Genomic DNA, 14,990 nt, shown 5'->3' with positions numbered 1-14,990 from the left:
GGTTAGGGCTGGGTTTATTTCTCTGTAAACCTGAGACATCCCAACAGGTTAGGGCTGGGTTTATTTCTCTGTAAACCTGAGACATCCCAACAGGTTAGGGCTGGGTTTATTTTTCTGTAAACCTGAGACATCCCAACAGGTTAGGGCTGGGTTTATTTCTCTGTAAACCTGAGACATCCCAACAGGTTAGGGCTGGGTTTATTTCTCTGTAAACCTGAGACATCCCAACAGGTTAGGGCTGGGTTTATTTCTCTGTAAACCTGAGACATCCCAACAGGTTAGGGCTGGGTTTATTTCTCTGTAAACCTGAGACATCCCAACAGGTTAGGGCTGGGTTTATTTCTCTGTAAACCTGAGACATCCCAACAGGTTAGGGCTGGGTTTATTTCTCTGTAAACCTGAGACATCCCAACAGGTTAGGGCTGGGTTTATTTCTCTGTAAACCTGAGACATCCCAACAGGTTAGGGCTGGGTTTATTTCTCTGTAAACCTGAGACATCCCAACAGGTTAGGGCTGGGTTTATTTCTCTGTAAACCTGAGACATCCCAACAGGTTAGGGCTGGGTTTATTTCTCTCTAAACCTGAGACATCCCAACAGGTTAGTGCTGGGTTTATTTCTCTATCTGGTTGACTTTGATATGCAGCTCTAAGGGTTTTGTGGACTGTGAGATGTGATGTTGTTTACTGCTGAGTTCTAACAGTGATTTCCCCTCCATCTGTCCCGCCTCCTCAGGTCTTTCTTTGACCACTCCATGCACAGCGCCCTGCCCCTGGGAATCTACCTGGCAACCAAGTTCTGGATGTACGTGACCTGGTTCTACTGGTTCTGGATTGATATCCTTTACAATAAGAGTCCCTGGTTTCCTCTGCCTTTTCTCATTCCAACCATGATACATCAGTGAACTGCTGTGCTGTACAAGGACCTTTCGTTCACAGCGCCACCTGGCAAGACAGCTGTGTGTGTCAATATTCACCTCCTAACAATCAATTCTTTCATCTGGGAGGTAGGTGGCTTCTGGGAATTGATGGGTTTTGACTGAGAGCCAAAGTGTATGAATATCTCCCCTGTGGCTATTGGTCGATTAGAGTGTCAGTCAAACTGCAGCCTATTCCAAGCAGACAGATGGGCTTTCCCTTCTTCCATCTGGAACCCCTCTGGTCATGATTACCCACAGTGCACTGGAGTGTGAGGTCAGCTAAAGAGCATTGGCCTGCCTCTCAGACTACAGTGCAGAGAGCATCATATCACCCTCAAGGGCTCTTTACTGTTGTGTACAACTTCTGGCCCACAAGACAATGCAAATGTTTCAGTTGGCGGCAGACTCATTATTTCTATATGCTAAACACCATTGCATTTGCGTCACAGTTGACATCAGAGGCGCTTGTGATGCAACCATACTGGTTGTTTTGAGTTTGTTGATTATGACAAGAGGCCGGACAATTTCTGTGGTAACTTGGATCAAAAAGTCATATAATGCTCTCCCCCCTCCCCCGGATCCTTTTCAGAGGCTTGTGAAGTAACATTGCAGTCTAATTTCTCAGACAAGACACTATCTCCTCTGGATCTATTCCCATATAGTTCACTTCCCCTGTAAACTGCACTGATTCTCTCACGGACGGTGAAGAGGTGAGGGGAACTGTTGTCCTCAGTGCTCTGGGGTGCTGAATAAAGCTGGGCTCGCTCTTTGCTATATGAATAGTCTCCTGTCCAGATAAGACAGGTGGACAGTGAAGAGGTGAGGGGAACTGTTGTCCTCAGTGCTCTGGGGTGCTGAATAAAGCTGGGCTCGCTCTTTGCTATATGAATAGTCCCCTGTCCAGATAAGACAGGTGGACAGTGAAGAGGTGAGGGGAACTGTTGTCCTCAGTGCTCTGGGGTGCTGAATAAAGCTGGGCTCGCTCTTTGCTATATGAATAGTCCCCTGTCCAGATAAGACAGGTGGACAGTGAAGAGGTGAGGGGAACTGTTGTCCTCGGTGCTCTGGGGTGCTGAATAAAGCTGGGCTCGCTCTTTGCTATATGAATAGTCCCCTGTCCAGATAAGACAGGTGGACAGTGAAGAGGTGAGGGGAACTGTTGTCCTCGGTGCTCTGGGGTGCTGAATAAAGCTGGGCTCGCTCTTTGCTATATGAATAGTCCCCTGTCCAGATAAGACAGGTGGACAGTGAAGAGGTGAGGGGAACTGTTGTCCTCGGTGCTCTGGGGTGCTGAATAAAGCTGGGCTCGCTCTTTGCTATATGAATAGTCCCCTGTCCAGATAAGACAGGTGGACAGTGAAGAGGTGAGGGGAACTGTTGTCCTCGGTGCTCTGGGGTGCTGAATAAAGCTGGGCTCGCTCTTTGCTATATGAATAGTCCCCTGTCCAGATAAGACAGGTGGACAGTGAAGAGGTGAGGGGAACTGTTGTCCTCGGTGCTCTGGGGTGCTGAATAAAGCTGGGCTCGCTCTTTGCTATATGAATAGTCCCCTGTCCAGATAAGACAGGTGGACAGTGAAGAGGTGAGGGGGACTGTTGTCCTCGGTGCTCTGGGGTGCTGAATAAAGCTGGGCTCGCTCTTTGCTATATGAATAGTCTCCTGTCCAGAAAAGACGTTGTATCACTGAACTCGGTGTGCTTTCAGCTCTGTGTGGAGACAGTCTTTAATGAATACTGAGAGTTAAGATGTGCACAACACTCTTGAGGTGCAGCACAGCTGACTGAGTCAGACCCGATGAAGCGACTTGAAGCGATCAATGTGTTTCTGTAGCTCCAAGATGGCTCCTCCAGTTGCTTTTTGGTCATGGAAAATTCCCTTCCCGGGTCTGAAACTGCTGAATGCCCCATTTAAAGTCAGGAGGGTTGGTCTCTTATCTGCCTCATTTGACTGCTGATGGGAGAGGAGTGTTTCTTCAGTCCATTTCATCTGCATGATGTTGCTCGTCTCCTTGGATCTGCTGCTCTGCTCCCCGTCTACCTCTCTGTCAATCCCTTGTAACCTCTCCTGCTTTTTCAACAGGGCCTGTCTTGTTACCAGTTTCCCTCTGGTTGCAATTTTGTGTCTTTCATGGGAACATTGATCTATGAGAGTTCACATAAGCCACCACTATGAGTGTAAGTGAAATTCACACCTATACACAGGTCCTCTCTTGTGTGATGCAGCTTTGAGATTTAATAGTCAGGCAGGTTTTTCCAGTCTCACCTCTTGCCCAACAGCCAATCAGCCCATTGAGATGTCCTCTTCAATGCCTCTTATCTCATTGTTGTAGGGCTGTTCTATCCAAAGAATATCTACGTCCACGTAGTCACTGTTAACAGTAGCCTGTACCTCATTGTGTAGTGAAAACTGGCAGCTCAGAACAGTAGACGGCTACAGCAAGGGATGGATTCCTAAATGGAGTAGGGTGAAGTTGACGCTAGACGCTGATCTTGAGTCAGTTGAGCATTTTCCCCACTAATGGTTAAGATCGGGGGAGGGGAAGCTGATCCTACCCCATCTGTGCCTAGGACAAACTACACCCCGGAGCGTTCAAACTCCAGCAGTCCCTCCTCACTCCAGTCCAACTGTGCCTCTTTGGGAAGTGGTGTTATGTAACTGAGGTGGTAACCTTGCCTGAGACCTGAAGACTCGCGTTAGCTCTCTGAGTTAATGCCTTGGCTGTAGCTCAGCGGGCTAGCACAGTCTTGGTTCGCGCAGTAGACCGAGGTCCGTACCCAGTTGGTCACATGTAGTCTCAATGTCTGATTGTTGTGATCTGGGTTGAATCTGATACAGTCACGGATGTATGGTAGTTTTGTGTTGGTTGTGGTGCGGTTGTGGTGGTTTTGGTGCGGTGGTTGTATGGTAGTTTTGTGGTGCGATGGTGGTTGGGGTGCAGTGGTGGTTGTGGTGCGGTGGTTGTACGGTAGTTTTGTGGTGGTTGTGTGGTGGTGGTAGTTTTGGTGCGGTGGTGGTTGTACGGTAGTTTTGTGGTGGTTTTGGTGCGGTGGTGGTTGTATGGTAGTTTTGTGTTGGTTGTGGTGCGGTGGTGGTTGTACGGTAGTTTTGTGGTGGTTTTGGTACGGTAGTTTTGTGGTGGTTTTGGTGCGGTGGTGGTTGTACGGTAGTTTTGTGTTGGTTTTGGTGCGGTGGTGGTTGTACGGTAGTTTTGTGGTGGTTTTGGTGCGGTGGTGGTTGTACGGTAGTTTTGTGGTGGTTTTGGTGCGGTGGTGGTTGTACGGTAGTTTTGTGGTGGTTTTGGTGCGGTGGTGGTTGTACGGTAGTTTTGTGGTGGTTGTACGGTAGTTTTGTGGTGGTTTTGGTGCGGTGGTGGTTGTACGGTAGTTTTGTGGTTGTGGTGCGGTGGTGGTTTGTGGTGGTTGTGAGGCAGTCATGCGACGTCTCTGCAATAGTAATCAGTGGAGGCGGCTTGGCCTTTGTCTAGGCTTTGTGTCTGCATTGACTTCCAGGTGTGGGCTTGGTATCTCTGTCTCCGTCTGGTTTTCAAAGTCTGCTACTGCAGACTGGTTATCCTTTAAAACCAGATCAAGTGTCGTTGGCGGAGCCCCAAGCGGTTGCCTTTTCAGCCCCAGCACACATTTTCTTCTACATGGGACTCAAAGGAGAAAATATTTTTCCTCCTTAAAGTAGTTACAAGTACTGGGTCACCTCCACAGTTTTATTGTTACTGAAATAGTAGGACACTGGGGGAGGAGGAGAGAGTAGAAGTCTATTAGTAGGAGACTGGAGGAGGAGGAGAGAGTAGAAGTCTATTAGTAGGAGACTGGAGGAGGAGGAGGAGAGAGTAGAAGTCTATTAGTAGGAGACTGGTGGAGGAGGAGAGAGTAGAAGTCTATTAGTAGGAGACTGGAGGAGGAGAGAGGAGAAGTCTATTAGTAGGAGACTGGAGGAGGAGGAGAGAGTAGAAGTCTATTAGTAGGAGACTGGAGGAGGAGGAGAGAGGAGAAGTCTATTAGTAGGAGACTGGAGGAGGAGGAGAGAGTAGAAGTCTATTAGTAGGAGACTGGGGGAGGAGGAGAGAGTAGAAGTCTATTAGTAGGAGACTGGGGGAGGAGGAGGAGAGAGTAGAAGTCTATTAGTAGGAGACTGGGGGAGGAGGAGAGAGTAGAAGTCTATTAGTAGGAGACTGGGGGAGGAGAGTGGAGAAGTCTATTAGTAGGAGACTGGGGGAGGAGGAGAGAGTAGAAGTCTATTAGTAGGAGACTGGGGGAGGAGGAGAGAGTAGAAGTCTATTAGTAGGAGACTGGAGGAGGAGAGAGTAGAAGTCTATTAGTAGGAGACTGGAGGAGGAGAGAGAAGTCTATTAGTAGGAGACTGGAGGAGGAGGAGAGAGTAGAAGTCTATTAGTAGGAGACTGGAGGAGGAGGAGAGAGTAGAAGTCTATTAGTAGGAGACTGGGGGAGGAGGAGAGAGTAGAAGTCTATTAGTAGGAGACTGGGGGAGGAGGAGAGAGGAGAAGTCTATTAGTAGGAGACTGGGGGAGGAGGAGAGAGTAGAAGACTATTAGTAGGAGACTGGGGGAGGAGGAGAGAGGAGAAGTCTATTAGTAGGAGACTGGGGGAGGAGGAGAGAGGAGAAGTCTATTAGTAGGAGACTGGGGGAGGAGGAGAGAGTAGAAGACTATTAGTAGGAGACTGGGGGAGGAGGAGAGAGGAGAAGTCTATTAGTAGGAGACTGGTGGAGGAGGAGAGAGTAGAAGTCTATTAGTAGGAGACTGGAGGAGGAGAGAGTAGAAGTCTATTAGTAGGAGACTGGAGGAGGAGAGAGGAGAAGTCTATTAGTAGGAGACTGGAGGAGGAGGAGAGAGTAGAAGTCTATTAGTAGGAGACTGGAGGAGGAGGAGAGAGTAGAAGTCTATTAGTAGGAGACTGGGGGAGGAGGAGAGAGTAGAAGTCTATTAGTAGGAGACTGGGGAGGAGGAGAGAGGAGAAGTCTATTAGTAGGAGACTGGGGGAGGAGGAGAGAGTAGAAGTCTATTAGTAGGAGACTGGGGGAGGAGGAGAGAGGAGAAGTCTATTAGTAGGAGACTGGGGGAGGAGGAGAGAGTAGAAGACTATTAGTAGGAGACTGGAGGAGGAGGAGAGAGTAGAAGTCTATTAGTAGGAGACTGGGGAGGAGGAGAGAGGAGAAGTCTATTAGTAGGAGACTGGGGGAGGAGGAGAGAGTAGAAGTCTATTAGTAGGAGACTGGGGGAGGAGGAGGAGAGAGTAGAAGTCTATTAGTAGGAGACTGGGGGAGGAGGAGAGAGTAGAAGTCTATTAGTAGGAGACTGGGGGAGGAGGAGGAGAGAGTAGAAGTCTATTAGTAGGAGACTGGTGGAGGAGGAGAGAGGAGAAGTCTATTAGTAGGAGACTGGGGGAGGAGGAGAGAGTAGAAGTCTATTAGTAGGAGACTGGGGGAGGAGGAGAGAGTAGAAGTCTATTAGTAGGAGACTGGGGGAGGAGGAGAGTAGAAGTCTATTAGTAGGAGACTGGGGGAGGAGGAGGAGAGAGTAGAAGTCTATTAGTAGGAGACTGGGGGAGGAGGAGGAGAGAGTAGAAGTCTATAAGTAGGAGACTGGGGGAGGAGGAGAGAGGAGAAGTCTATTAGTAGGAGACTGGGGGAGGAGGAGAGAGTAGAAGTCTATTAGTAGGAGACTGGGGGAGGAGGAGAGAGTAGAAGTCTATTAGTAGGAGACTGGGGGAGGAGGAGGAGAGAGTAGAAGTCTATTAGTAGGAGACTGGGGGAGGAGGAGGAGAGAGTAGAAGTCTATTAGTAGGAGACTGGAGGAGGAGGAGAGAGTAGAAGTCTATTAGTAGGAGACTGGAGGAGGAGGAGAGAGTAGAAGTCTATTAGTAGGAGACTGGAGGAGGAGGAGAGAGTAGAAGTCTATTAGTAGGAGACTGGGGGAGGAGGAGGAGAGAGTAGAAGTCTATTAGTAGGAGACTGGAGGAGGAGGAGAGAGTAGAAGTCTATTAGTAGGAGACTGGTGGAGGAGGAGAGAGGAGAAGTCTATTAGTAGGAGACTGGGGGAGGAGGAGAGAGTAGAAGTCTATTAGTAGGAGACTGGGGAGGAGGAGGAGAGAGTAGAAGTCTATTAGTAGGAGACTGGGGGAGGAGGAGGAGAGAGTAGAAGTCTATTAGTAGGAGACTGGGGGAGGAGGAGAGAGTAGAAGTCTATTAGTAGGAGACTGGGGAGGATGAGAGAGTAGAAGTCTATTAGTAGGAGACTGGTGGAGGAGGAGAGAGGAGAAGTCTATTAGTAGGAGACTGGGGGAGGAGGAGAGAGTAGAAGTCTATTAGTAGGAGACTGGGGGAGGAGGAGAGAGTAGAAGTCTATTAGTAGGAGACTGGGGGAGGAGGAGAGAGTAGAAGTCTATTAGTAGGAGACTGGGGAGGAGGAGAGAGTAGAAGTCTATTAGTAGGAGACTGGGGGAGGAGGAGAGAGTAGAAGTCTATTAGTAGGAGACTGGGGGAGGAGGAGAGAGTAGAAGTCTATTAGTAGGAGACTGGGGGAGGAGGAGAGAGTAGAAGTCTATTAGTAGGAGACTGGGGGAGGAGGAGAGAGTAGAAGTCTATTAGTAGGAGACTGGGGGAGGAGGAGAGAGTAGAAGTCTATTAGTAGGAGACTGGGGAGGAGGAGAGAGGAGAAGTCTATTAGTAGGAGACTGGGGGAGGAGGAGAGAGGAGAAGTCTATTAGTAGGAGACTGGAGGAGGAGGAGAGAGTAGAAGTCTATTAGTAGGAGACTGGAGGAGGAGGAGAGAGTAGAAGTCTATTAGTAGGAGACTGGAGGAGGAGGAGAGAGTAGAAGTCTATTAGTAGGAGACTGGGGGAGGAGGAGGAGAGAGTAGAAGTCTATTAGTAGGAGACTGGAGGAGGAGGAGAGAGTAGAAGTCTATTAGTAGGAGACTGGTGGAGGAGGAGAGAGGAGAAGTCTATTAGTAGGAGACTGGGGGAGGAGGAGAGAGTAGAAGTCTATTAGTAGGAGACTGGGGGAGGAGGAGGAGAGAGTAGAAGTCTATTAGTAGGAGACTGGGGGAGGAGGAGGAGAGAGTAGAAGTCTATTAGTAGGAGACTGGGGGAGGAGGAGAGAGTAGAAGTCTATTAGTAGGAGACTGGGGGAGGATGAGAGAGTAGAAGTCTATTAGTAGGAGACTGGTGGAGGAGGAGAGAGGAGAAGTCTATTAGTAGGAGACTGGGGGAGGAGGAGAGAGTAGAAGTCTATTAGTAGGAGACTGGGGGAGGAGGAGAGAGTAGAAGTCTATTAGTAGGAGACTGGGGGAGGAGGAGAGAGTAGAAGTCTATTAGTAGGAGACTGGGGGAGGAGGAGAGAGTAGAAGTCTATTAGTAGGAGACTGGGGGAGGAGGAGAGAGTAGAAGTCTATTAGTAGGAGACTGGGGGAGGAGGAGAGAGTAGAAGTCTATTAGTAGGAGACTGGGGGAGGAGGAGAGAGTAGAAGTCTATTAGTAGGAGACTGGGGGAGGAGGAGAGAGTAGAAGTCTATTAGTAGGAGACTGGGGGAGGAGGAGAGAGTAGAAGTCTATTAGTAGGAGACTGGGGGAGGAGGAGAGAGGAGAAGTCTATTAGTAGGAGACTGGGGGAGGAGGAGAGAGGAGAAGTCTATTAGTAGGAGACTGGGGGAGGAGGAGAGAGTAGAAGTCTATTAGTAGGAGACTGGGGGAGGAGGAGAGAGTAGAAGTCTATTAGTAGGAGACTGGGGGAGGAGGAGAGAGTAGAAGTCTATAAGTAGGAGACTGGAGGAGGAGAGAGGAGAAGTCTATTAGTAGGAGACTGGAGGAGGAGGATAGAGTAGAAGTCTATTAGTAGGAGACTGGGGGAGGAGGAGAGAGTAGAAGTCTATTAGTAGGAGACTGGGGGAGGAGGAGAGAGTAGAAGTCTATTAGTAGGAGACTGGGGGAGGTGGAGGAGAGAGTAGAAGTCTATTAGTAGGAGACTGGGGGAGGAGGAGAAGAGTAGAAGTCTTAGTAGGAGACTGGAGGAGATAGTAGAAGTCTATTAGTCGGAGACTGAGCTGGTCCTGTGATGTGTTCTTTTAGGAGGACATTCAATCTTCAGCGACACCCTGACTACCCCACCCTGCACCACACTGTATAGAGGTGTAGGGGGAAGTTGCCCCGAGATGCTGATCTCGAGTCAGTTTTGAAATATCCATATTAATGGATAAGGTTAAGATTGTGGGAGGGACAGCTGATCCTAGATCTGTACCTAGGAGACATTTCACCCCGGAGCTGTATGGACACTGTCAACACCATTAGTCTCCTTAAATCAGCATGCTTGATAAATTCTTGGCGTGACCCTTTTATTTGGCCCATCTTGTGTAACACCCCTTCTCCTAAGCCATTCCAAAGACTAATAGCTGCTACGGGGAGGGCGTACACAACAAGGCCTCAAGGGAAACATTGAAGCGTCGTCCATATGAGAATCTCCATCGATCACTGTAAGAATTACTGGAAGTATCACGGCCCATTGATTTAGTGAGGCGATAAGGACTTCCATGCATGAATCCCTAGTGTCACCCTGTTCCCTTTGTAGTGCACTACTTTCTATGGAAATCCACTATGTTCCTCTACACTATATGGGGATTAATAGCGTTCCATTTGGGCAGCCCCACATAGTTAATTTGAAGTGTTTATCTTATGAAGTAGCTAGATAGACCTACAGAGGAAGAGGTAATTAAAGCGCCCAGACTTCTTTTGGTGATAATTATACAGATTTATGACCTCATTCAGCTTTTAGAGACTGAAAGCACTGTAGAGTATGGCTGAGAACCAAATGCCACCCTAGGTCCTATGTAGGGCTCTGGGGGGGCCATAGGGCTCAGAGTTTCCTTCCTGGAATCTAGTTGTTTGTCATGCCGTGACTTCACTCCACCCCCACTATAATTGAGGAAATCCTTCTTTACGTTACAAGCCCACAGATGTCCTTGTGTCCCACTAACTCTTCTCCCCCCCCCCACACACCCCCCCCACACACACACACACACACACCCTAATCACTAGATTGCCATACAGACTTGAAACGGCTCAAGTCGATAATTAATGACTTCAAGCCAACTCCATAATCTAAAGTTTATTTAGTCAGTCACTCATATGTTTCTCTCATGTATATAATCAACATTCTAACTCCACACTGTGGGAGATGTGTTAATGTGTGGTTAAAATGCACAGAGAAATGACAGTAGTCCTTGGGTGTAGGCATTTCCTAAATACAGGAATATATTCTATGCAAATCCAATTCTGAAGCTGTAATTCCTAAGGAGGTTTATGGGATTCTTTTCATTTGTAGTTCCTGATTAAATGACTACAGGCCCTGTGAAAAGTAAACTTGGGTTCTAGATACAAGAGATTGTATGGCATTTTAGGGTTAAGCCTGACCACTCCCTTTGGTTAGACTCACTCCGTTGCGTTTCCTGTGCAAATGATGACGCGTGTCTGAGGGACTCGGGACTCTGGTTGGGTGAGAGTATGAGTCAAGCTTCCACTGAGCTGCTTTCCTCATAGGCTGAAGTGGGCGGAGGGCGAGTCTTTTTTGCGTCCCTAATGGCACCCTATTCCCTTTATAATGCACTATTTTAGACCAGGGCCCATAGGACTCCGATGTAGTGCATTACGTAGAAAATAGGGTGCCATTTGGGACACACGCTCTGTCTGGATGATGTCACTATGGCTTGTCAGAGCCAGCACAGCCGTCTAGGTCCAATGCAGCTGTTTTTAACTTTGTCAAATAATTTCTGTGTAACAATTAAGTACCTTATGTGATTGTTTTTCAAAATAAATAAATGTCAAGAAGAATAGATGGCATCATAACAAATAGTAATTTCTCAAGCAAGAATATTGTTAAGACTGTCTGGGAGCAGTCTGAGTAGGGAAAACTGAAAACTACCTGTTACTGGCAAAGAGCTGTGGAACTCTTTCTTATTGGTCTATTGCCCAAGTTAGCACCTTTTGATGTTACTAGGCAAGCCAAAACGCCATCACGCCAAAGCAGGCTGAAGTTTCAGGCAGTCTTTTCAAACAGCCCTTACAATATAACGGCATTATTATAATTTTCACAATTTCACAGTATTATTCAACCTCATAGTGTGGAAGTATATAAAAAGCATTTTCTGTCTGACCTTGTCCAGACTCCTGACAGGATGTGAAACCAAAATATCATTGTGTTATTTGGGTGAACTATCCCTTTAAGAGCTGTCGTCACCTTTCAGCCAATCAGCCGTCCTCCTTAACTCCTCTGTACATCTCCCGTTTGCCACCGTCCACCTGCCTTTCCTCCTGAACAGTGTCTGTCTGTTCTACAACTTCGGCAAGTCCTGGAAATCAGACCCCGGGATCATCAAAGCTTCAGAGGAGCAGAAGAAAAAGGTAAATGCTGGTACTACCCATGACGCTGGCACTACCCATGACGCTGGCACTACCCATGACGCTGGCACTGCCCATGACGCTGGCACTACCCATGACGCTGGCACTACCCATGACGCTGGCACTACCCATGACGCTGGCACTACCCATGACGCTGGCACTACCCATGACGCTGGCACTACCCATGACGCTGGTACTACCCATGACGCTGGTACTACCCATGACGCTGGTACTACCCATGACGCTGGTACTACCCATGACGCTGGCACTACCCATGACGCTGGCACTACCCATGACGCTGGCACTACCCATGACGCTGGCACTACCCATGACGCTGGCACTACCCATGACGCTGGCACTACCCATGACGCTGGCACTGCCCATGACGCTGGCACTACCCATGACGCTGGCACTACCCATGACGCTGGCACTACCCATGACGCTGGCACTACCCATGACGCTGGCACTGCCCATGACGCTGGCACTGCCCATGACGCTGGCACTGCCCATGACGCTGGCACTGCCCATGACGCTGGCACTACCATGACGCTGGCACTACCATGACGCTGGCACTACCATGACGCTGGCACTACCCATGACGCTGGCACTACCATGACGCTGGCACTGGCACTACCCATGACGCTGGCACTGGCACTACCCATGACGCTGGTACGACCCATGACGCTGGCACTGGCACTACCCATGACGCTGGCACTACCCATGGCGCTGGCACTACCCATGGCGCTGTCACTACCCATGGCGCTGTCACTACCCATGGCGCTGTCACTACCCATGACGCTGGCACTACCCATGACGCTGGCACTACCCATGACGCTGGCACTACCATGACGCTGGCACTGGCACTGCCCATGACGCTGGCACTACCCATGACGCTGGCACTGGCACTGCCCATGACGCTGGCACTACCCATGGCACTGGCACTACCCATGACGCTGGCACTGCCCATGACGCTGGCACTACCCATGACGCGGGCACTGGTACTACCCATGACGCTGGCACTACCCATGACGCTGGCACTGCCCATGACGCTGGCACTGGCACTGCCCATGACGCTGGCACTGCCCATGACGCTGGCACTGCCCATGACGCGGGCACTACCCATGACGCGGGCACTGGCACTACCCATGACACTGGCACTGCCCATGACGCTGGCACTACCCATGACACTGGCACTACCCATGGCACTGGCACTACCCATGGCACTGGCACTGCCCATGATGCTGGCACTACCCATGACGCTGGCACTGCCCATGACGCTGGCACTGCCCATGACGCTGGCACTGCCCATGACGCTGGCACTGCCCATGACGCTGGCACTACCCATGACGCTGGCACTGCCCATGACGCTGGAACTGCCCATGGCGCTGGCACTGCCCATGGCGCTGGCACTGCCCATGACGCTGGCACTGCCCATGACGCTGGCACTGGCACTACCCATGACGCTGGCACTACCCATGACGCTGGCACTGGCACTACCCATGACGCTGGCACTGCCCATGACGCTGGCACTGCCCATGACGCTGGCACTGCCCATGACGCTGGCACTGCCCATGACGCTGGCACTGCCCATGACGCTGGCACTGCCCATGGCGCTGGCACTGCCCATGGCGCTGGCACTACCCATGACGCTGGCACTGCCCATGGCGCTGGCACTGCCCATGACGCTGGCACTGCCCATGACGCGGGCACCAGCCATCATGCCGATACTACTAACCAACGCACCACCATTTTGTTACGAAATGGCAAGTAGAGTTGGGTGAGGTTGCCCATAGACACTGATCTTGGGTCAGTTTAACCTTTTTCCAACTGATGTTTGGGGTTGGCGAAGCTGATCCTAGATCTGTACCTCAGGGAAACCACCCCCGGAGCATGAGAAGTGCCTAAGTTGAGAATTTGATTAGAGAGCTGGGCACATTGCACCATTTTGTTTTTTACGAATTAAAAGTAGTACACTATATGGGGAATAGGATGTAATTTGTGACGCACAATGTTCAACCCAGTGGCCCAGTGCTAGAGGCATCCACTCTCCCCACAGCTCTGGGAGTCGCCTCTCATTAGCACACACTGATGGAGTATAGTAGGGTATCCAGCTTTTTACTGACCCCAGCTCAATCCCCATTGTGTGGGATTGATGAGAGGGCTAAAAATAGCCCCCATCGTTAGTGCTCTGTAGTGTTAACCAGAGCCTGGTCCACTGGTCTGGGCATTGCCCCCATCGTTAGTGCTCTGTAGTGTTAACCAGAGCCCGGTCCACTGGTCTGGGCATTGCCCCCATCGTTAGTGCTCTGTAGTGTTAACCAGAGCCCGGTCCACTGGTCTGGGCATTGCCCCCATCGTTAGTGCTCTGTAGTGTTAACCAGAGCCTGGTCCACTGGTCTGGGCATTGCCCCCATCGTTAGTGCTCTGTAGTGTTAACCAGAGCCTGGTCCTCTGGGCGGGGCATTGCCCCCATCGTTAGTGCTCTGTAGTGTTAACCAGAGCCTGGTCCACTGGTCTGGGCATTGCCCCCATCGTTAGTGCTCTGTAGTGTTAACCAGAGCCTGGTCCACTGGTCTGGGCATTGCCCCCATCGTTAGTGCTCTGTAGTGTTAACCAGAGCCTGGTCCTCTGGGCGGGGCATTGCCCCCATCGTTAGTGCTCTGTAGTGTTAACCAGAGCCTGGTCCACTGGTCTGGGCATTGCCCCCATCGTTAGTGCTCTGTAGTGTTAACCAGAGCCCGGTCCACTGGTCTGGGCATTGCCCCCATCGTTAGTGCTCTGTAGTGTTAACCAGAGCCCGGTCCACTGGTCTGGGCATTGCCCCCATCGCTAGTGCTCTGTAGTGTTAACCAGAGCCTGGTCCACTGGTTAACACCTCTCTCTCACACCTCTCTCTCTCTCTCACATCTCCAGACTATTGTTGAACTGGCGGAGACAGGAAGCCTGGATCTCAGCATATTCTGCAGTACTTGTTTGGTAAAGAAATTACTTAATTGTATTATGTACTGAAGTGTTTTGCATGGTTTGGGTTTAACGTTGTCATTCTGTCAAGCCCCAATACATTTGTATTTGTCCACACAGATAAGGAAGCCCATCCGGTCCAAACACTGTGCCGTGTGCAACCGCTGTATCGCCAAGTTCGACCACCACTGCCCTTGGGTGGGCAACTGTGTCGGTATGTGTAACACCAGCAGCAGTTTTTAGCTTAGCAACAACCCATAGCCCAGCAACCGGAGTTAGTTCAGCTGATAGTCATTTATGTCCACAGAATTCCAGCCTATGAAGCAGCACATGGTTCTTTAAGAAAAATAAACAAGCTGACACCCATATGAATTCATTAGCTGTTCTGGCAGAATATAGAAAGGTGTGTGTGTGTGTGTGTGTGTGTGTGTGTGTGTGTGTGTGTGTGTGTGTGTGTGTGTGTGTGTGTGTGTGTGTGTGTGTGCGTGCACTGCCCAGCTCTATTAGCCGTGAAGCAGCAGCTGCCTGTTTTTCCCTCGACTGTTTGGACTTCCAGACAGATGGCCTCATGAAAAGCTGACACGTGTCCAGACATGTCTGCCTGTAAACTTTGAGATGGAAGGAAGGGGGTCCTAAAGCGTCCATGCTGTCCCCTAAGAGCCTGACAGGATGGAGTTTGCCTTTCAGACA

General features: G+C 50.0%; 1 protein-coding gene across 2 annotated transcripts in view; it reads left to right on the top strand.

Moving 5' to 3' along the window:
* The window catches only part of zdhhc17 (zinc finger DHHC-type palmitoyltransferase 17), a 48,785-nt gene that overhangs the window by 26,564 nt on the left and 7,231 nt on the right, over window positions 1-14,990 (top strand). For both annotated transcript variants that reach the window (XM_046296846.1, XM_046296847.1), the window contains 4 exons: window positions 735-835; window positions 11,218-11,342; window positions 14,253-14,315; window positions 14,421-14,514. In XM_046296846.1, the coding sequence (XP_046152802.1) occupies window positions 735-835; window positions 11,218-11,342; window positions 14,253-14,315; window positions 14,421-14,514 (383 nt within the window). The remainder of the gene's footprint in view (window positions 1-734; window positions 836-11,217; window positions 11,343-14,252; window positions 14,316-14,420; window positions 14,515-14,990) is intronic.

The sequence above is a fragment of the Oncorhynchus gorbuscha genome, linkage group LG14, assembly GCF_021184085.1.
Source record: "Oncorhynchus gorbuscha isolate QuinsamMale2020 ecotype Even-year linkage group LG14, OgorEven_v1.0, whole genome shotgun sequence".
Classification (NCBI taxonomy): domain Eukaryota; kingdom Metazoa; phylum Chordata; class Actinopteri; order Salmoniformes; family Salmonidae; genus Oncorhynchus; species Oncorhynchus gorbuscha.
This window is presented reverse-complemented; position numbering and strand designations above follow the sequence as displayed.